The 22,500-nt window shown below is 44.7% G+C and overlaps 1 protein-coding gene across 1 annotated transcript in view; it reads left to right on the plus strand.

Annotated features, from left to right (window-relative positions):
• LOC106570731 (FH1/FH2 domain-containing protein 3) overlaps nt 1-22,500 on the plus strand; it is a 189,568-nt gene that overhangs the window by 148,559 nt on the left and 18,509 nt on the right. Inside the window, exons 15-19 of the mRNA XM_082970279.1 lie at nt 619-1,290; nt 2,210-2,940; nt 5,887-6,027; nt 19,278-19,436; nt 22,398-22,500. The exon at nt 22,398-22,500 is cut by the window's right edge and continues 80 nt beyond it. Of these exons, the coding sequence (XP_082826405.1) occupies nt 619-1,290; nt 2,210-2,940; nt 5,887-6,027; nt 19,278-19,436; nt 22,398-22,500 (1,806 nt within the window). The remainder of the gene's footprint in view (nt 1-618; nt 1,291-2,209; nt 2,941-5,886; nt 6,028-19,277; nt 19,437-22,397) is intronic.

Genomic DNA, 22,500 nt, shown 5'->3' on the forward strand with positions numbered 1-22,500 from the left:
GAGAGAGAGGGGACAGAGATAGAGAGAAGGACAGAAACAGAGAGAGAGAGGGGGACAGAGAGAAAGAGGGGGGACAGAGATAGAGAGGGGGACAGAGAGTGGGGGACAGAGAGAGAGAGCGAGAGAGAGAGGGGGGACAGAGAGAGAGAGAGAGAGAGAGAGAGAGAGAGGAGAGAGAGAGAGGAAGTGTGTGCTAAGGTCAGGTGGTTGTTGAAAGCCCTTTTTGAAAGTGTGATGGATGGGGAGCTTGTTTTCTCTCTGAGTGAGGCCCCGGGTCTCTAGACATGAACACAAGTACTGTGTCTTTAATAGACCAGTGTGTTAAGGGCCCCACTCAGAAATAGTGTTATTGCAGCCTTGGGTTGGCCACATCACTGCATGTACTGTAGTAGATGTGTGTGTGTGTGTGTGTGTGTGTGTGTGTGTGTGTGTGTGTGTGTGTGTGTGTGTGTGTGTGTGTGTGTGTGTGTGTGTGTGTGTGTGTGTGTGTGTGTGTGTGTGTGTGTGTGTGTGTGTGTGTGTGTGTGTGTGTGTGTGTGTGAGAGAGAGAGAAAATGTGTTTTTGTGTTAACTTACATTTCTAACTTGTAGTTCTCTCTCCTCTCTGCTGTGGAACAGAAGAGGACTTCACTGCTTGTCTAGAAGAGAAGGAGGCAGAAGAGGACTTCACTGCTTGTCTAGAAGAGAAGGAGGCAGAAGAGGACTTCACTGCTTGTCTAGAAGAGAAGGAGGCAGAAGAGGACTTCACTGCTTGTCTAGAAGAGAAGGAGGCAGAAGAGGACTTCACTGCTTGTCTAGAAGAGAAGGAGGCAGAAGAGGACTTCACTGCTTGTCTAGAAGAGAAGGAGGCAGAAGAGGACTTCACTGCTTGTCTAGAAGAGAAGGAGGCAGAAGAGGACTTCACTGCTTGTCTAGAAGAGAAGGAGGCAGAAGAGGACTTCACTGCTTGTCTAGAAGAGAAGGAGGCAGAAGAGGACTTCACTGCTTGTCTAGAAGAGAAGGAGGCAGAAGAGGTAAAAGAGGAAAGAGAAGAGCAGGAAACAGAGGAAGTAAAGGAAGAAACAAAAGCAGGGAAGGAGGGAGAAGAAGAGGAGGTGCGGGAGGAGCAAGAGGTTTTAACATCGCCGGAGAAGGAAGAGGAGAGGGAGGACAGGGAGGAGGACAGTGGGATCCTGAGCGACAAGGAACGACAGAATGAAGAAGTGAACGAGAAAGACAACTGCTCAGCCTCCAGTATCTCCTCTGCCAGCAGTACCCTGGAGAGAGAGGAGAGGGGGAGCAATGAGAACGGTGAGGGAGGGAGGGGAGAGGGGGAGCAATGAGAACGGTGAGGGAGGGAGGGGAGGAGGGGGGAGCAATGAGAACGGTGAGGGAGGGAGGGAGGGTGGGAGAGAGAGGAGAGGGGGAGCAATGAGAACGGTGAGGGAGGGAGGGAGGGAGGGAGGGAGGGAGGGAGGGAGGGAGGGAGGGAGGGAGGGAGGGAGGGAGAGGGAGGGATAGGGAGAGAGAGGAGAGAGAGAGATGGAGGGAGGGAGGGAGGGAGGTGGAAGGATGGAGGGAGAGTGAGGGAGGGAGGGAGGGAGGGAGATGGAGGGATTAGGAGGGAGGGAGGGAGGGAGGGAGGGAGGGAGGGAGGAGGAGGGAGGGAGGGAGGGAGGGAGGGAGGGAGGGAGGGAGGGAGGGAGGGAGGGAGGGAGAGGGAGGGATAGGGAGAGAGAGGAGAGAGAGAGATGGAGGGAGGGAGGGAGGGAGGTGGAAGGATGGAGGGAGAGTGAGGGAGGGAGGGAGGGAGGGAGGGAGATGGAGGGATTAGGAGGGAGGGAGGGAGGGAGGGAGGGAGGGAGGGAGGGAGGGAGGGAGGGAGGGAGGGAGGGAGGGAGGGAGAGGGAGGGAGGGAGAGGGAGAGAGAGGAGAGAGAGAGAGATGGAGGGAGGGAGATGGAGGGGGAGGGAGGGAGGGAGGGAGATGGCGGGGGAGGGAGGGAGAGAGGGAGGGAGGGATAGGGAGAGAGGAGAGAGCGAGAGATGGAGGGAGGGAGGGATAGGGAGGATCTGATTAATCACTTCAATAGTATACTCTAGTCAGAATCCATTGCCAATCACTGAGACATAGTCACACCATTTAGTATCAGATGTGAACGTGAGTAATGTCACTTAGGTCACCTACAGTATATATCAGTCCTGTTGTTTCCCGTTGTCTCTCCGTGCAGGTCCGTGGACCCAGAGTGTTAAGGAGGTGGATGTGAACGAACAGTGCAGCAAAATCCTCAACAGCAAACGCTTCATGCTAGACATGCTCTACTCCCAGAACAAGGAGCCCTGCGAGGAGGAGGAGGAGGAGGACGAGGAGGAGGATGAGGATGATGAGGAGAGGGGGAAGGAAAAAGGAGTGAGGGGAAAGGCCAATCAGGAAGCCGTCCAACCTTCTGACAAGGGAGAGGAGAGCACGCGGAAAACCGACTTCCCGGAAAAAAAAGAATCTCAGTCCAACGTAAGAGTGTTCGCTGAACGTTTCGGAGATCTAGTAAAAGGACTGGGTTCGCCTCCCATCCCCCTCAATAGCCCCTCTCACGAGGCCGTCGTTGTAGAACAAGAGAAGGCCCCTCCGCCTCCCCCTAAGAAGGAATCAGATACCATCTGGGACCAGCTCCTGGCCAGTCCTAGGGAGCTGCGCATCGGAGACATCGACTTCACAGACCTGAAAGAAGAAGACGATAAAAACATCCTGGATGCCAGTCCGATGGGAGGTTCAGACTCCCTTTGTCCCCCTCCTCCCCCACCCCTTAACCCTTACCTCCCTTACTGCCCCCCACCACCCCCAATGCCAGGGATGAGAGGCATGCCGCCTCCGCCCCCCTTCATCTCCGCGGCCCCAGCCCCTCCAACTCCTTCAGAACCGGTCCAGAAGAGTAAGAAGACGATCAGGTTGTTCTGGAACGAGGTGGGTATTTGTACTCTGCTGTTTTACAGAGACCAGTGTCCTCAAAGGAGTTGAACATGGAACCGTATTTAAATTGAACCTATTTGTTGAATCAACAAATAAAAAGTCTCCTTTCAATCCTTCTTTTATTTGGGGTTCAAGTCGACAAAACATTATGAACGCCTGCTCTTTACACTGAGTCGACAAAACATTATGAACGCCTGCTCTTTACACTGAGTCGACAAAACATTATGAACGCCTGCTCTTTACACTGAGTCGACAAAACATTATGAACGCCTGCTCTTTACACTGAGTCGACAAAACATTATGAACGCCTGCTCTTTACACTGAGTCGACAAAACATTATGAACGCCTGCTCTTTACACTGAGTCGACAAAACATTATGAACGCCTGCTCTTTACATTGAGTCGACAAAACATTATGAACGCCTGCTCTTTACACTGAGTCGACAAAACATTATGAACGCCTGCTCTTTACACTGAGTCGACAAAACATTATGAACGCCTGCTCTTTACACTGAGTGGACAAAACATTATGAACACCTGCTCTTTGTGTTTGTGTTTCTTTGTGTTCCAGGTCATTAATCGAGTGGTTGTGTTCCAGGTCATTAATCTATTGGTTGTGTTCCAGGTCATTAATCTATTGGTTGTGTTCCAGGTCATTCATCTATTGGTTGTGTTCCAGGTCATTAATCTATTGGTTGTTGCTGTGTTCCAGGTCATTAATCTATTGGTTGTGTTCCAGGTCATTAATCTATTGGTTGTGATTGTGTTCCAGGTCATTAATCTATTGGTTGTTGCTGTGTTCCAGGTCATTAATCTATTGGTTGTGTTCCAGGTCATTAATCTATTGGTTGTGATTGTGTTCCAGGTCATTAATCTATTGGTTGTGTTCCAGGTCATTAATCTATTGGTTGCTGTGTTCCAGGTCATTAATCTATTGGTTGTCATTGTGTTCCAGGTCATTAATCTATTGGTTGTTGCTGTGTTCCAGGTCATTAATCTATTGGTTGTGTTCCAGGTCATTAATCTATTGGTTGTGTTCCAGGTCATTAATCTATTGGTTGTGTTAATAAGAATATTTGGAAGATAAATACACAACGCAGAGACAGAAGACTAAAAGTCAGTAGAATACTAACGATCAATGGAAATAGTGTTTTTTCTGTAATAGGGGATTAATGCAGGGACATGGGAGGAATTTGTCTGTATATTGAGTCTGAAACAGGATACTTGTTATTTAGCCGTTGGCTCAGGTTTTATTGCAAGGAATTGTAATTGGTCAACCACAGGCTAGGGCTGGGTTATAAAACTACATCCTGTCCCTTTGTTCACTGGAGAGAACCACAGGAGAGGATCACTGAGGACAGGGAAGAACGGACATCTACCTCCCCCATGATTTGTCCTCTTTGAATAAACCTATTTTTCTCCACCTGATTTGCTTTGGGGTCTGTGTTATTGAAGAGTAACATCAACAGCTAACGTCTTCCAGGTCATTAATCTATTGGTTGTTGTTGTGTTCCAGGTCATTAATCTATTGGTTGTGTTCCAGGTCATTCATCTATTGGTTGTGTTCCAGGTCATTCATCTATTGGTTGTTGCTGTGTTCCAGGTCATTAATCTATTGGTTGTGTTCCAGGTCATTAATCTATTGGTTGTTGCTGTGTTCCAGGTCATTAATCTATTGGTTGTGTTCCAGGTCATTAATCTATTGGTTGTGTTCCAGGTCATTAATCTATTGGTTGTTGCTGTGTTCCAGGTCATTAATCTATTGGTTGTGTTCCAGGTCATTCATCTATTGGTTGTGTTCCAGGTCATTAATCTATTGGTTGTGATTGTGTTCCAGGTCATTAATCTATTGGTTGTGTTCCAGGTCATTAATCTATTGGTTGTGTTCCAGGTCATTAATCTATTGGTTGTGATTGTGTTCCAGGTCATTAATCTATTGGTTGTGTTCCAGGTCATGAATCTATTGGTTGTGTTCCAGGTCATTAATCTATTGGTTGTGTTCCAGGTCATTAATCTATTGGTTGTGTTCCAGGTCATTAATCTATTGGTTGTGTTCCAGGTCATTAATCTATTGGTTGTTGCTGTGTTCCAGGTCATTAATCTATTGGTTGTGTTCCAGGTCATTCATCTATTGGTTGTGTTCCAGGTCATTAATCTATTGGTTGTGATTGTGTTCCAGGTCATTAATCTATTGGTTGTGTTCCAGGTCATTAATCTATTGGTTGTGATTGTGTTCCAGGTCATTAATCTATTGGTTGTGTTCCAGGTCATGAATCTATTGGTTGTGTTCCAGGTCATTAATCTATTGGTTGTGTTCCAGGTCATTAATCTATTGGTTGTGTTCCAGGTCATTAATCTATTGGTTGTGTTCCAGGTCATTAATCTATTGGTTGTTGCTGTGTTCCAGGTCATTAATCTATTGGTTGTGTTCCAGGTCATTCATCTATTGGTTGTGTTCCAGGTCATTAATCTATTGGTTGTGTTCCAGGTCATTAATCTATTGGTTGTGTTCCAGGTCATTAATCTATTGGTTGTGATTGTGTTCCAGGTCATTAATCTATTGGTTGTGTTCCAGGTCATTAATCTATTGGTTGTGTTCCAGGTCATTAATCTATTGGTTGTGTTCCAGGTCATTAATCTATTGGTTGTGTTCCAGGTCATTAATCTATTGGTTGTGATTGTGTTCCAGGTCATTAATCTATTGGTTGTTTTCCAGGTCATGAATCTATTGGTTGTGTTCCAGGTCATTAATCTATTGGTTGTGTTCCAGGTCATTAATCTATTGGTTGTGTTCCAGGTCATTAATCTATTGGTTGTGTTCCAGGTCATTCATCTATTGGTTGTGTTCCAGGTCATTCATCTATTGGTTGTTGCTGTGTTCCAGGTCATTAATCTATTGGTTGTGTTCCAGGTCATTAATCTATTGGTTGTTGTGTTCCAGGTGCGTCCGTCAGACTACCAGTACATTAGCAGCAGGAGCAGTGGAGACTCTCTGTGGTTCAAACTGGAGCCGGTCAAGATAGACACGTCCAAACTAGAACACCTCTTCCAGACCAAGTCCAAGGAGATGCCTGTCACCAAGGTAACCACACACACATGCGCACACACACACACACACATTGTCCAATAATAAAAAATACAAACTAACATATATATTAGACATCAAAACATCAAGACTGAACCGATCACAGCCAAGGTAAATGAGAATCCAACTATCCCTTTAAGGCCTTGTCTACGCGTGTAGACAGATCCCCTTAAGAGACCTAACTTCCTATATAATTGGTAGGGTCTGGATAGGAGAGGCTGAACGTTAACCTGTGCCACTTTAAACTGTAGACGCCTCTCAAAAAAACCACAACTCTTATTAAATCTGCTACCATTCACACACACACACACACACACACACACACACACACACACACACACACACACACACACACACACACACACACACACACACACACACACATACACACACACACACATACACACATACACACACACACACACACACACACATACACACACACACACACACACACACACACACACACACACACACACACACAAACACACAGAACTGATCCTCGTTGGAGAGCACCTTGGAATCAAACACTTCACTTGTATGTCTGTCAGGGGGATTGTTGTTGGAAATGTCTCTCACACCTGAACCATTCTCCCCTTGTGATATAGTAAGGGTCTCATGAAGGTAAACGTTACTAAAGGTGAGGAATTCTTATTTGAGAGACAGTAAACGGGCAATTCCCCACGATGACGGAATTACGGAGAAGACTTAAGATTTAATCACTTTTTAAAATGGATGCCAAACAAAAACACATTGATTTCAAAGATTAGAAGATTAGCAAACCGTACAACTCTATGTACAAGTACTACTCTTCACAATTTACAGCTGAACATAACTGTAGGTGGAAGAGAGGACAGTAGCAGGAGACACTATGAGCTGAACATAACAGTATGTCAGTGGAAGAGAGGACAGTAACAGGAGACACTATGAGCTGAACATAACAGTATGTCAGTGGAAGAGAGGACAGTAACAGGAGACACTATGAGCTGAACATAACTGTAGGTGGAAGAGAGGACAGTAGCAGGAGACACTATGAGCTGAACATAACGAGTCAGTGGAAGAGAGGACAGTAACAGGAGACACTATGAGCTGAACATAACAGCCAGTGGAAGAGAGGACAGTAGCAGGAGACACTATGAGCTGAACATAACAGTATGTCAGTGGAAGAGAGGACAGTAACAGGAGACACTATGAGCTGAACATAACAGTATATCAGTGGAAGAGAGGACAGTAACAGGAGACACTATGAGCTGAACATAACAGTATGTCAGTGGAAGAGAGGACAGTAACAGGAGACACTATGAGCTGAACATAACAGTATGTCAGTGGAAGAGAGGACAGTAACAGGAGACACTATGAGCTGAACATAACAGTATGTCAGCGGAAGAGAGGACAGTAACAGGAGACACTATGAGCTGAACATAACAGTATGTCAGTGGAAGAGAGGACAGTAACAGGAGACACTATGAGCTGAACATAACAGGTCAGTGGAAGAGAGGACAGTAACAGGAGACACTATGAGCTGAACATAACAGTATGTCAGTGGAAGAGAGGACAGTAGCAGGAGACACTATGAGCTGAACATAACAGTCAGTGGAAGAGAGGACAGTAACAGGAGACACTATGAGCTGAACATAACAGTCAGTGGAAGAGAGGACAGTAGCAGGAGACACTATGAGCTGAACATAACAGTATGTCAGTGGAAGAGAGGACAGTAGCAGGAGACACTATGAGCTGAACATAACAGTATATCAGTGGAAGAGAGGACAGTAACAGGAGACACTATGAGCTGAACATAACAGTATGTCAGTGGAAGAGAGGACAGTAACAGGAGACACTATGAGCTGAACATAACAGTATGTCAGTGGAAGAGAGGACAGTAACAGGAGACACTATGAGCTGAACATAACAGTATGTCAGTGGAAGAGAGGACAGTAACAGGAGACACTATGAGCTGAACATAACAGTATGTCAGTGGAAGAGAGGACAGTAACAGGAGACACTATGAGCTGAACATAACAGTATGTCAGTGGAAGAGAGGACAGTAACAGGAGACACTATGAGCTGAACATAACAGTATGTCAGTGGAAGAGAGGACAGTAACAGGAGACACTATGAGCTGAACATAACAGTGTCAGTGGAAGAGAGGACAGTAGCAGGAGACACTATGAGCTGAACATAACAGTATGTCAGTGGAAGAGAGGACAGTAGCAGGAGACACTATGAGCTGAACATAACAGTATGTCAGTGGAAGAGAGGACAGTAGCAGGAGACACTATGAGCTGAACATAACAGTATGTCAGTGGAAGAGAGGACAGTAGCAGGAGACACTATGAGCTGAACATAACAGTCAGTGGAAGAGAGGACAGTAACAGGAGACACTATGAGCTGAACATAACAGCCAGTGGAAGAGAGGACAGTAGCAGGAGACACTATGAGCTGAACATAACAGTATGTCAGTGGAAGAGAGGACAGTAACAGGAGACACTATGAGCTGAACATAACAGTATGTCAGTGGAAGAGAGGACAGTAACAGGAGACACTATGAGCTGAACATAACAGCCAGTGGAAGAGAGGACAGTAACAGGAGACACTATGAGCTGAACATAACAGTATGTCAGTGGAAGAGAGGACAGTAACAGGAGACACTATGAGCTGAACATAACAGTATGTCAGTGGAAGAGAGGACAGTAACAGGAGACACTATGAGCTGAACGGGGGGGCAGTAACGGAGCCGAGCGCTCGCGGGAAGAGAGGACAGTAACAGGAGACACTATGAGCTGAACATAACAGTCAGTGGAAGAGAGGACAGTAACAGGAGACACTATGAGCTGAACATAACAGTATATCAGTGGAAGAGAGGACAGTAACAGGAGACACTATGAGCTGAACATAACAGTATGTCAGTGGAAGAGAGGACAGTAACAGGAGACACTATGAGCTGAACATAACAGTATGTCAGTGGAAGAGAGGACAGTAACAGGAGACACTATGAGCTGAACATAACAGCCAGTGGAAGAGAGGACAGTAACAGGAGACACTATGAGCTGAACATAACAGTATGTCAGTGGAAGAGAGGACAGTAACAGGAGACACTATGAGCTGAACATAACAGTATGTCAGTGGAAGAGAGGACAGTAACAGGAGACACTATGAGCTGAACATAACAGTATGTCAGTGGAAGAGAGGACAGTAACAGGAGACACTATGAGCTGAACATAACAGCGCAGTGGAAGAGAGGACAGTAACAGGAGACACTATGAGCTGAACATAACAGTATGTCAGTAGAAGAGAGGACAGTAACAGGAGACACTATGAGCTGAACATAACAGTCAGTGGAAGAGAGGACAGTAACAGGAGACACTATGAGCTGAACATAACAGTATGTCAGTGGAAGAGAGGACAGTAACAGGAGACACTATGAGCTGAACATAACAGTATGTCAGTGGAAGAGAGGACAGTAACAGGAGACACTATGAGCTGAACATAACAGTATGTCAGTGGAAGAGAGGACAGTAGCAGGAGACACTATGAGCTGAACATAACAGTATGTCAGTGGAAGAGAGGACAGTAACAGGAGACACTATGAGCTGAACATAACAGTATGTCAGTGGAAGAGAGGACAGTAGCAGGAGACACTATGAGCTGAACATAACAGTATGACAGTGGAAGAGAGGACAGTAACAGGAGACACTATGAGCTGAACATAACAGTATGTCAGTGGAAGAGAGGACAGTAACAGGAGACACTATGAGCTGAACATAACAGTATGTCAGTGGAAGAGAGGACAGTAACAGGAGACACTATGAGCTGAACATAACAGTATGACAGTGGAAGAGAGGACAGTAACAGGAGACACTATGAGCTGAACATAACAGTATGTCAGTGGAAGAGAGGACAGTAACAGGAGACACTATGAGCTGAACATAACAGTATGTCAGTGGAAGAGAGGACAGTAACAGGAGACACTATGAGCTGAACATAACAGTATGTCAGTGGAAGAGAGGACAGTAACAGGAGACACTATGAGCTGAACATAACAGTATGTCAGTGGAAGAGAGGACAGTAACAGGAGACACTATGAGCTGAACATAACAGCTCAGTGGAAGAGAGGACAGTAGCAGGAGACACTATGAGCTGAACATAACAGTATGTCAGTGGAAGAGAGGACAGTAGCAGGAGACACTATGAGCTGAACATAACAGTATGTCAGTGGAAGAGAGGACAGTAACAGGAGACACTATGAGCTGAACATAACAGTATGTCAGTGGAAGAGAGGACAGTAACAGGAGACACTATGAGCTGAACATAACAGTATGTCAGTGGAAGAGAGGACAGTAACAGGAGACACTATGAGCTGAACATAACAGTATGACAGTGGAAGGGAGGACAGTAACAGGAGACACTATGAGCTGAACATAACAGTATGTCAGTGGAAGAGAGGACAGTAACAGGAGACACTATGAGCTGAACATAACAGTATGTCAGTGGAAGAGAGGACAGTAACAGGAGACACTATGAGCTGAACATAACAGTATGCAGTGGAAGAGAGGACAGTAGCAGGAGACACTATGAGCTGAACATAACAGTATGTCAGTGGAAGAGAGGACAGTAACAGGAGACACTATGAGCTGAACATAACAGTATGTCAGTGGAAGAGAGGACAGTAACAGGAGACACTATGAGCTGAACATAACAGTATGTCAGTGGAAGAGAGGACAGTAGCAGGAGACACTATGAGCTGAACATAACAGTATGTCAGTGGAAGAGAGGACAGTAACAGGAGACACTATGAGCTGAACATAACAGCGCAGTGGAAGAGAGGACAGTAACAGGAGACACTATGAGCTGAACATAACAGTCTGTCAGTGGAAGAGAGGACAGTAACAGGAGACACTATGAGCTGAACATAACAGTCAGTAGAAGAGAGGACAGTAGCAGGAGACACTATGAGCTGAACATAACAGCCAGTGGAAGAGAGGACAGTAACAGGAGACACTATGAGCTGAACATAACAGTATGTCAGTGGAAGAGAGGACAGTAACAGGAGACACTATGAGCTGAACATAACAGTATGTCAGTAGAAGAGAGGACAGTAACAGGAGACACTATCAGCTGAACATAACAGTATGTCAGTGGAAGAGAGGACAGTAACAGGAGACACTATGAGCTGAACATAACAGTATGTCAGTGGAAGAGAGGACAGTAACAGGAGACACTATGAGCTGAACATAACAGTATGTCAGTGGAAGAGAGGACAGTAACAGGAGACCCTATGAGCTGAACATAACAGTATGTCAGTGGAAGAGAGGACAGTAACAGGAGACACTATGAGCTGAACATAACAGTATGTCAGTGGAAGAGAGGACAGTAGCAGGAGACACTATGAGCTGAACATAACAGTATGACAGTGGAAGAGAGGACAGTAACAGGAGACACTATGAGCTGAACATAACAGTATGTCAGTGGAAGAGAGGACAGTAACAGGAGACACTATGAGCTGAACATAACAGTATGTCAGTGGAAGAGAGGACAGTAACAGGAGACACTATGAGCTGAACATAACAGTATGTCAGTGGAAGAGAGGACAGTAACAGGAGACACTATGAGCTGAACATAACAGTATGTCAGTGGAAGAGAGGACAGTAGCAGGAGACACTATGAGCTGAACATAACAGTATGACAGTGGAAGAGAGGACAGTAACAGGAGACACTATGAGCTGAACATAACAGTATGTCAGTGGAAGAGAGGACAGTAACAGGAGACACTATGAGCTGAACATAACAGTATGTCAGTGGAAGAGAGGACAGTAGCAGGAGACACTATGAGCTGAACATAACAGTATGTCAGTGGAAGAGAGGACAGTAACAGGAGACACTATGAGCTGAACATAACAGCCAGTGGAAGAGAGGACAGTAGCAGGAGACACTATGAGCTGAACATAACAGTATGTCAGTGGAAGAGAGGACAGTAGCAGGAGACACTATGAGCTGAACATAACAGTATGTCAGTGGAAGAGAGGACAGTAACAGGAGACACTATGAGCTGAACATAACAGTATGTCAGTGGAAGAGAGGACAGTAACAGGAGACACTATGAGCTGAACATAACAGTATGTCAGTGGAAGAGAGGACAGTAACAGGAGACACTATGAGCTGAACATAACAGTCAGTGGAAGAGAGGACAGTAGCAGGAGACACTATGAGCTGAACATAACAGTATGTCAGTGGAAGAGAGGACAGTAACAGGAGACACTATGAGCTGAACATAACAGTATGTCAGTGGAAGAGAGGACAGTAACAGGAGACACTATGAGCTGAACATAACAGTATGTCAGTGGAAGAGAGGACAGTAGCAGGAGACACTATGAGCTGAACATAACAGTATGTCAGTGGAAGAGAGGACAGTAACAGGAGACACTATGAGCTGAACATAACAGCCAGTGGAAGAGAGGACAGTAACAGGAGACACTATGAGCTGAACATAACAGCCAGTGGAAGAGAGGACAGTAACAGGAGACACTATGAGCTGAACATAACAGTCAGTAGAAGAGAGGACAGTAGCAGGAGACACTATGAGCTGAACATAACAGCCAGTGGAAGAGAGGACAGTAACAGGAGACACTATGAGCTGAACATAACAGTATGTCAGTGGAAGAGAGGACAGTAACAGGAGACACTATGAGCTGAACATAACAGTATGTCAGTAGAAGAGAGGACAGTAACAGGAGACACTATCAGCTGAACATAACAGTATGTCAGTGGAAGAGAGGACAGTAACAGGAGACACTATGAGCTGAACATAACAGTATGTCAGTGGAAGAGAGGACAGTAGCAGGAGACACTATGAGCTGAACATAACAGTATGTCAGTGGAAGAGAGGACAGTAACAGGAGACACTATCAGCTGAACATAACAGTATGTCAGTGGAAGAGAGGACAGTAACAGGAGACACTATGAGCTGAACATAACAGTATGTCAGTAGAAGAGAGGACAGTAGCAGGAGACACTATGAGCTGAACATAACAGTGCCAGTGGGGGGCGTCGGAGCCTGGCGCACAGCCGGGGAGAGGACAGTAACAGGAGACACTATGAGCTGAACATAACAGTAGTCAGTGGGGGCAGTCGGGCACAGAGCGCCAGGACAGTGGGGAGGACAGCGAGACACTATGAGCTGCCAGAGCAGTGGGGGGCAGAGCGGAGCCTATGAGCGCTCAGTCGGAAGAGAGGACAGTAACAGGAGACACTGAGCTGCCAGAGCGTGGGAGGACAGTCGGAGACCCGAGCGCTCGAGTCAGGGAAGAGAGGACAGTAACAGGAGACACTATGAGCTGAACATAACAGCCACTATGTATATATATAACTACCTGTATATATATCTTCTCACTATGACTGAATCATATTGTGAAATTGTGAAAATTATAATAATTCCCTTCTGTTGTAAGAGCTGTTTGAAAAGACGTTACCAGGCGTTAAATTAGTTAATAGACCAGTGAGGGAAAATAGTTGTGTGTCTTAAATGTTTAAGTTGATTGTTTCTTAAACTTACAGAAGGCTGAACAAATGTCTCCCAAACTAAATATAAGAATTGATATCAGTTTAGCAGCGGTCTTTACGTCAACATTATTGTGTTTTGATGTATTTCTGATACCTCTTTCCCATGTTTGACCAGAAATCAAAGCCTTCAATTATTCCTGAACGATATAGACTCTTACCAGGCTGTTATAACTGTTGGTTGATGACCAGGCTGTTATAACTGTTGGATGATGACCAGGCTGTTATAACTGTTGGATGATGACCAGGCTGTTATAACTGTTGGATGATGACCAGGCTGTTATAACTGTTGGTTGATGACCAGGCTGTTATAACTGTTGGATGTGACCAGGCTGTTATAACTGTTGGTTGATGACCAGGCTGTTATAACTGTTGGATGATGACCAGGCTGTTATAACTGTTGGTTGATGACCAGGCTGTTATAACTGTTGGTTGATGACCAGGCTGTTATAACTGTTGGTTGGTGACCAGGCTGTTATAACTGTTGGTTGGTGACCAGGCTGTTATAACTGTTGGATGTGACCAGGCTGTTATAACTGTTGGTTGTGACCAGGCAGTTATAACTGTTGGATGTGACCAGGCTGTTATAACTGTTGGTTGTGACCAGGCAGTTATAACTGTTGGATGATGACCAGGCTGTTATAACTGTTGGATGATGACCAGGCTGTTATAACTGTTGGATGTGACCAGGCTGTTATAACTGTTGGATGATGACCAGGCTGTTATAACTGTTGGATGATGACCAGGCTGTTATAACTGTTGGATGATGACCAGGCTGTTATAACTGTTGGATGATGACCAGGCTGTTATAACTGTTGGATGATGACCAGGCTGTTATAACTGTTGGATGATGACCAGGCTGTTATAACTGTTGGTTGGTGACCAGGCTGTTATATCTGTTGGATGATGACCAGGCTGTTATAACTGTTGGTTGATGACCAGGCTGTTATAACTGTTGGTTGATGACCAGGCTGTTATAACTGTTGGTTGATGACCAGGCTGTTATAACTGTTGGATGTGACCAGGCTGTTATAACTGTTGGTTGTGACCAGGCAGTTATAACTGTTGGATGATGACCAGGCTGTTATAACTGTTGGATGATGACCAGGCTGTTATAACTGTTGGATGATGACCAGGCTGTTATAACTGTTGGATGTGACCAGGCTGTTATAACTGTTGGATGATGACCAGGCTGTTATAACTGTTGGATGATGACCAGGCTGTTATAACTGTTGGATGTGACCAGGCTGTTATAACTGTTGGATGATGACCAGGCTGTTATAACTGTTGGTTGGTGACCAGGCTGTTATATCTGTTGGATGATGACCAGGCTGTTATAACTGTTGGTTGATGACCAGGCTTTTATAACTGTTGGATGTGACCAGGCTGTTATAACTGTTGGTTGTGACCAGGCTGTTATAACTGTTGGATGTGACCAGGCTGTTATAACTGTTGGATGATGACCAGGCTGTTATAACTGTTGGATGTGACCAGGCTGTTATAACTGTTGGATGATGACCAGGCTGTTATAACTGTTGGATGTGACCAGGCTGTTATAACTGTTGGATGATGACCAGGCTGTTATAACTGTTGGTTGATGACCAGGCTGTTATAACTGTTGGATGATGACCAGGCTGTTATAACTGTTGGATGATGACCAGGCTGTTATAACTGTTGGATGTGAACAGGCTGTTATAACTGTTGGTTGTGACCAGGCTGTTATAACTGTTGGATGATGACCAGGCTGTTATAACTGTTGGTTGATGACCAGGCTGTTATAACTGTTGGTTGATGACCAGGCTGTTATAACTGTTGGATGTGACCAGGCTGTTATAACTGTTGGTTGTGACCAGGCTGTTATAACTGTTGGATGTGACCAGGCTGTTATAACTGTTGGATGATGACCAGGCTGTTATAACTGTTGGATGTGACCAGGCTGTTATAACTGTTGGATGATGACCAGGCTGTTATAACTGTTGGATGTGACCAGGCTGTTATAACTGTTGGATGATGACCAGGCTGTTATAACTGTTGGTTGATGACCAGGCTGTTATAACTGTTGGATGATGACCAGGCTGTTATAACTGTTGGATGATGACCAGGCTGTTATAACTGTTGGATGATGACCAGGCTGTTATAACTGTTGGTTGGTGACCAGGCTGTTATAACTGTTGGTTGATGACCAGGCTGTTATAACTGTTGGATGATGACCAGGCTGTTATAACTGTTGGATGATGACCAGGCTGTTATAACTGTTGGATGTGAACAGGCTGTTATAACTGTTGGTTGTGACCAGGCTGTTATAACTGTTGGATGATGACCAGGCTGTTATAACTGTTGGATGTGACCAGGCTGTTATAACTGTTGGTTGATGACCAGGCTGTTATAACTGTTGGATGATGACCAGGCTGTTATAACTGTTGGATGTGACCAGGCTGTTATAACTGTTGGATGTGACCAGGCTGTTATAACTGTTGGTTGATGACCAGGCTGTTATAACTGTTGGTTGATGACCAGGCTGTTATAACTGTTGGATGATGACCAGGCTGTTATAACTGTTGGTTGTGACCAGGCTGTTATAACTGTTGGATGTGACCAGGCTGTTATAACTGTTGGATGATGACCAGGCTGTTATAACTGTTGGTTGATGACCAGGCTGTTATAACTGTTGGATGTGACCAGGCTGTTATAACTGTTGGTTGATGACCAGGCTGTTATAACTGTTGGTTGATGACCAGGCTGTTATAACTGTTGGATGTGACCAGGCTGTTATAACTGTTGGTTGATGACCAGGCTGTTATAACTGTTGGTTGGTGACCAAGCTGTTATAACTGTTGGATGATGACCAGGCTGTTATAACTGTTGGATGATGACCAGGCTGTTATAACTGTTGGTTGGTGACCAGGCTGTTATAACTGTTGGTTGATGACCAGGCTGTTATAACTGTTGGATGATGACCAGGCTGTTATAACTGTTGGATGTGACCAGGCTGTTATAACTGTTGGTTGGTGACCAGGCTGTTATAACTGTTGGATGATGACCAGGCTGTTATAACTGTTGGATGTGACCAGGCTGTTATAACTGTTGGATGATGACCAGGCTGTTATAACTGTTGGATGATGACCAGGCTGTTATAACTGTTGGATGTGACCAGGCTGTTATAACTGTTGGATGTGACCAGGCTGTTATAACTGTTGGAACCGGAGACCAGGCTGTTATAACTGTTGGATGTGACCAGGCTGTTATAACTGTTGGTTGGTGACCAGGCTGTTATAACTGTTGGTTGTGACCAGGCTGTTATAACTGTTGGTTGTGACCAGGCTGTTATAACTGTTGGTTGGTGACCAGGCTGTTATAACTGTTGGTTGATGACCAGGCTGTTATAACTGTTGGTTGGTGACCAGGCTGTTATAACTGTTGGATGATGACCAGGCTGTTATAACTGTTGGATGTGACCAGGCTGTTATAACTGTTGGATGATGACCAGGCTGTTATAACTGTTGTATGATGACCAGGCTGTTATAACTGTTACGATTTCCTTCTGCTAATAAGCACTAATGGTTTGCAGGTAGCCTATAAGAGTGGGGTGTAGGAGTGAGGTCATGTACACACACACACACACACACACACACACACACACACACACACACACACACACACACACACACACACACACACACACACACACACACACACACACACACACACACAACACTGTCATTTTTAGGAACATTTACATGCACACACTCATACTCTTTCCCCTCCATACCGACCCCCCTGCATCACCACAGCTGTAGTGAATTTCAGAGTGCTTACCAGGCTGTGAACAAGTCCGCACCGAGAGAGAGAGAGAAAGATGAATAGATAGAAAGAGAGAGAGACAGCGACAGACAGACAGACAGACAGACAGACAGACAGACAGACAGACAGACAGACAGACAGACAGACAGACAGACAGACAGACAGACAGACAGACAGACAGACAGACAGACAGACAGACAGAAGAATTCACAAAATGGGACAAACACCAAATTGAGACTCCTCATGCAGAATTCTGCCAAAAATATTTGAATCAGTTATAGAACCAATTGCCCTTTATGATTGTGAAAATGGTACAAACACCAAAATATCCTCTGTGTCCAACGTAGAACACCAAATAATGCAGAGCAGAATTAGGCCGATACCTGCTAATTAAAAAAATCCAGAAAAGAGACATTAAATTCTACAATCACCTTAAAGGAAGCGATTCCCAAACCTTCCATAACAAAACCATCACCTACAGAGAGATGAACCTGGAGAAGAGTCCCCTAAGCAAGCTGGTCCTGGGGCTCTGTTCACAAACACAAACAGACCCCACAGAGCCCCAGGACAGCAACACAATTAGACCCAACCAAATCATGAGAAAACAAAAAGGTAATTACTTGACACAATGGAAAGAATTAACAAAGTAGAATGCTATTTGGCCCTAAACAGAGAGAACACCGTGGCAGAATACCTGACCACTGTGACTGACCCAAAATTAAGGAAAGCTTTGACTATGTACAGACTCAGTGAGCATAGCCTTGCTATTGAGAAAGGCCGCCGTAGGCAGACCTGGCTCTCAAGAGAAGACAGGCTATGTGCAACACTGCCCACAAAATGAGGTGGAAACTGAGTTGCACTTCCTAACCTCCTGTCCAAATGTATGACCATATTAGAGACACATATTTCCCTCAGATTACACAGATACACAAAGAATTAGAAAACAAACCCAATTTTGATAAACTCCCATATCTACTGGGTGAAATACCACAGTGTGCCATCACAGCAGCAAGATTTGTGACCTGTTGCCACAAGAAAAGGTCAACCAGTGAAGAACAAACACCATTGTAAATACAACCTATATTTATGTTTATTTATTTTACCTTTTCTACGTTAACTATTTGCACATCGTTAAAACACTGTATATATACATAATATGACATCTGAAATGTCTCTTTTCCTTTGTAATTTGTGAGTGTAAAATGTACTGTTCACTTTTTATTGTTTTTTTCACTTTTGTTTATCCATTTCGCTTGCTTTGGCAATGTGAACATATGTTTCCCATGTCAATAAAGCCCCTTGAATTCAATTGAAATTGAGAAAGAGAGAGAGAGAGAGAGAGAGAGAGAGAGACAGAGAGAGAGAGACAGACAGACAGACAGACAGACAGACAGACAGACAGACAGACAGACAGACAGACAGACAGACAGACAGACAGACAGACAGACAGACAGACAGACAGACAGACAGACAGACAGACAGACAGACAGACAGACAGACAGACAGACAGACGAGAGAGAGAGAGAGAGAGAGAGAGACAGAGAGAGACAGAGAGAGAGAATAGACTACTAGACTACGTATATAGAGAATGAGTCTTGCACACTACTTGTATCCAGTCAGTCAATCAATCAAGTTGATTTATTGATCCTTCTTACATCAGCAGATGTCACAAAGTGTTTTTACAGTCCATCATGAATAGTCAACTACACTATATGGATATTGTGACCTCTCAGTGACCTCTGTCTGTCTGTTGTTCCATCAGATAACAGATTATGTGACCTCTCAGTGACCTCTGTCTGTCTGTCTGTCTGTCTGTTGTTCCGTCAGATAACAGATCATGTGACCTCTCAGTGACCTCTGTCTGTCTGTCTGTCCTTCTTTTGTTCCGTCAGAAAACGGCAGCGGACGGTAAACGTCAAGAGGTCATCGTTCTGGACTCCAAGAGGAGTAACGCCATCAACATCGGACTGACCGTCCTGCCTCCTCCTCGCACCATCAAGACCGCCATTCTTAACTTTGATGAGTACGCACTCAACAAGGAGGGCATCGAGGTGAGAGATGATGATGATGATGATGAAGAGGCATCGAGGTATAATACAATTAAAGACCTCAGCTGTTCATCGAAACCATGAATAGTAGAATCAGGTGTGGGTAGAACTGGGCTTGAACAGAAAAGGCTGCATAAACATGCAGCTTGTCAAGAGAAATTGTGGCCATCCTTGAATTGTATTTATAAAGTTGACTCTATCTGAATGTACATTTTATATCACCTTTTCGGCGTAAAAAACAACTAAAACAACGTTTTAAGTGAAAATAAGCATTGGTCTGACGCTGAAAAAAATAAAGGAAATTCACATGAGCTCAACAATGCCTATTCCACCCATGCTCTACCAAGGTTTTTCCCAGCACACATCTTCAACCTACTACAGTAGCCATGTTGGTATTGTACTTCAGACTATGTTTAGGCAGGATGCTTAGGATTCAGATCTTCTCAAACATCCTAAAAACAGCCTGTAAAACCTTGGTAGAGCATGGGTGGAATAGGCATTGTGGTGCTCATGTGAATTTCCTTTATTTTTCAGCTTCAGACCAAGGCCTACTTCTGACTTAAAAACGTTGCTTTTGTTTTTTACGCCGAAAAGGTTATATAAAATGTACATTCAGATAGAGTCAACTTTATAAATACAATTCAAGGATGGCCACAATTTCTCTTGACAAGCTGCATGTTTATGCAGCCTTGTCTGTTCAAGCCCAGTTCTACCCACACCTGATTCTACTACTCATGGACTCTATGAACAGCTGAGGTCTCTATGAACAGCTGAGGACTCTATGAACAGCTGAGGACTCTATGAACAGCTGAGGACTCTATGAACAGCTGAGGACTCTATGAACAGCTGATGACTCTATGTACAGCTGAGGACTCTATAAACAGCTGAGGACTCTATGAACAGCTGAGGACTCTATGAACAGCTGAGGACTCTATAAACAGCTGAGGACTCTATAAACAGCTGAGGACTCTATGAACAGCTGAGGACTCTATAAACAGCTGAGGACTCTATAAACAGCTGAGGACTCTATGAACAGCTGAGGTCTCTATGACCAGCTGAGGACTCTATGAACAGCTGATGACTCGATGTACAGCTGAGGACTCTATAAACAGCTGAGGACTCTATGAACAGCTGAGGACTCTATGAACAGCTGAGGACTCTATGAACAGCTGAGGACTCTATGAACAGCTGAGGACTCTATGACCAGCTGAGTAGTAAAATCAGGTGTCGTAACACTGGACTTGAACAGAAAAGTCTGCATAACGCTGTGGATCGTCAAGAGCAATTTTTATAACTCCTGATACAAACACTGTAACAAAATGACAAACTGCAGAGAAACACCTGTACAATACAGTCATTAGATGCATAACAAAAAATAGACATATTTACAAATCTGAAATTGGATAGGGTGTTCTAAAAACCTAGAATACAAAACTTCAGCTACAATTGTCCTAAGTAATTCTGTACACAACTTTCTAACTGCAGTAAAAGAGCACACATGTTTTCATTTATAAATATGAAGACAGGTGGGAGTACTCCCAGATGTGGAACAGAACATAAATGTGAAGTATTGATAGAGTGTAGTACCATGTGTACGGTGTGCAATTTGAATTGACATAAGTCGTTTACCAGCTTGCGTTTCTCCGTGACAGGCGCATGACCACAATCCACCACTCTCACGGATGAGGGCAACGACCTCTTTCTTCCTTGAGAGTCTGAGAGCTTGTCTCTCCTCTGTTCTTGCAAGACAAACGCAGTGGTACACACCGCCACGCTCACTGCCATTTGCCTGCCGCTCGACGAACCCAAAAAGGATATTTTAAAGATCCACCTAATATTTGCAAATAATTGACAATTGTCAAAAATGTACGTTCTGAGAAGCAAAACCAGGACCTTCAGTTAACGGTTGCACTAAAATCCTTGTTATAAAACACATTAACTTTGACACGATTTAAATGGACAGTCAAAGGGACAACAGGAAGTTTTCATTGTGCAACGTTTTTTGATGTTTTGTCACGGCTGTTCGAAGGAGCGGACCAAAATGCAGCGTGTTCGTAGTTCCACATATTTATTAAACGTGAAACTGAATTGCGATACATAAATAACTTGAAACCACAAAAACAACAAACCGTGACGCAGAGAGGAAACCACACTACTCAAAAGATAATAACCCACAAACAGGAAGAGGAAAAAAAAAAAACCTACTTAAATATGATCTCTAATCAGAGGCAATGAGGATCAGCTGCCTCACATTAGAGATCAACCCCAAACAATCCCAACGTAGAAATAGAAAAACTAGAACTTAAACATAGAAATAGGTAACATAGAACAACTCAAAACACCCCCCTGTCACGCCCTGCCGCACCAATATGTCGGAGGAAACACCGTACACCTGGCGACCGTGTCAGCCTGCACTGCGCCCGGCCCGCTGCAGGAGTCGCTAGAGCGCGATGGGACAAGGACATCCCTGCCGGCCAAACCCTCCCCTAATCCGGGCGACGCTGGGCCAATTGTGCGCCGCCCCATGGGTCTCCCGGTCGTGGCCGGCTGCGACAGAGCCTGGACTAGAACCAGGATCTCTCGTGGCACAGCTAGTCTTAGACCACTGCCTCACTAGGGAGGCACATCATTTTAAATTCATCAAAAACCACATGGCTTGTTGCAGCTTCGTTGATTAATTTGACTGCTCAAATCAAAGGACCTTAAAGGGATACTTTGGGTTTTTGGCAATGCAGCCCTTTATCTACGTACTTCCCCATAGTCAAATGAACTCTGTCTGTGTGCAGTATGAAGGAAGTTCGAGGTAGATTCGCAAGCCAATGGAAGTCTATTTGTATCTGATCTGCTAGCACCCTTTCCATCTTCTCTGCTCACTCTTAACTTGCCTACCTCTTTACCTTTCCCCTCTCTCTCCCCCTTCCTATCATGGTCCTCTGCCCCCATCCCCCCCCCCCCCCCCCGTAGAAAATCTTGACGATGATCCCTTCGGAGGAGGAGAAGCAGAAGATCCAGGAGGCTCAGCTGGCCAACCCTGACGTCCCCCTGGGCTCAGCAGAACAGTTTCTCC

The sequence above is a fragment of the Salmo salar genome, chromosome 27 (assembly GCF_965601325.2).
Source record: "Salmo salar chromosome 27, fSalSal1, whole genome shotgun sequence".
In the NCBI taxonomy this organism is placed as follows: domain Eukaryota; kingdom Metazoa; phylum Chordata; class Actinopteri; order Salmoniformes; family Salmonidae; genus Salmo; species Salmo salar.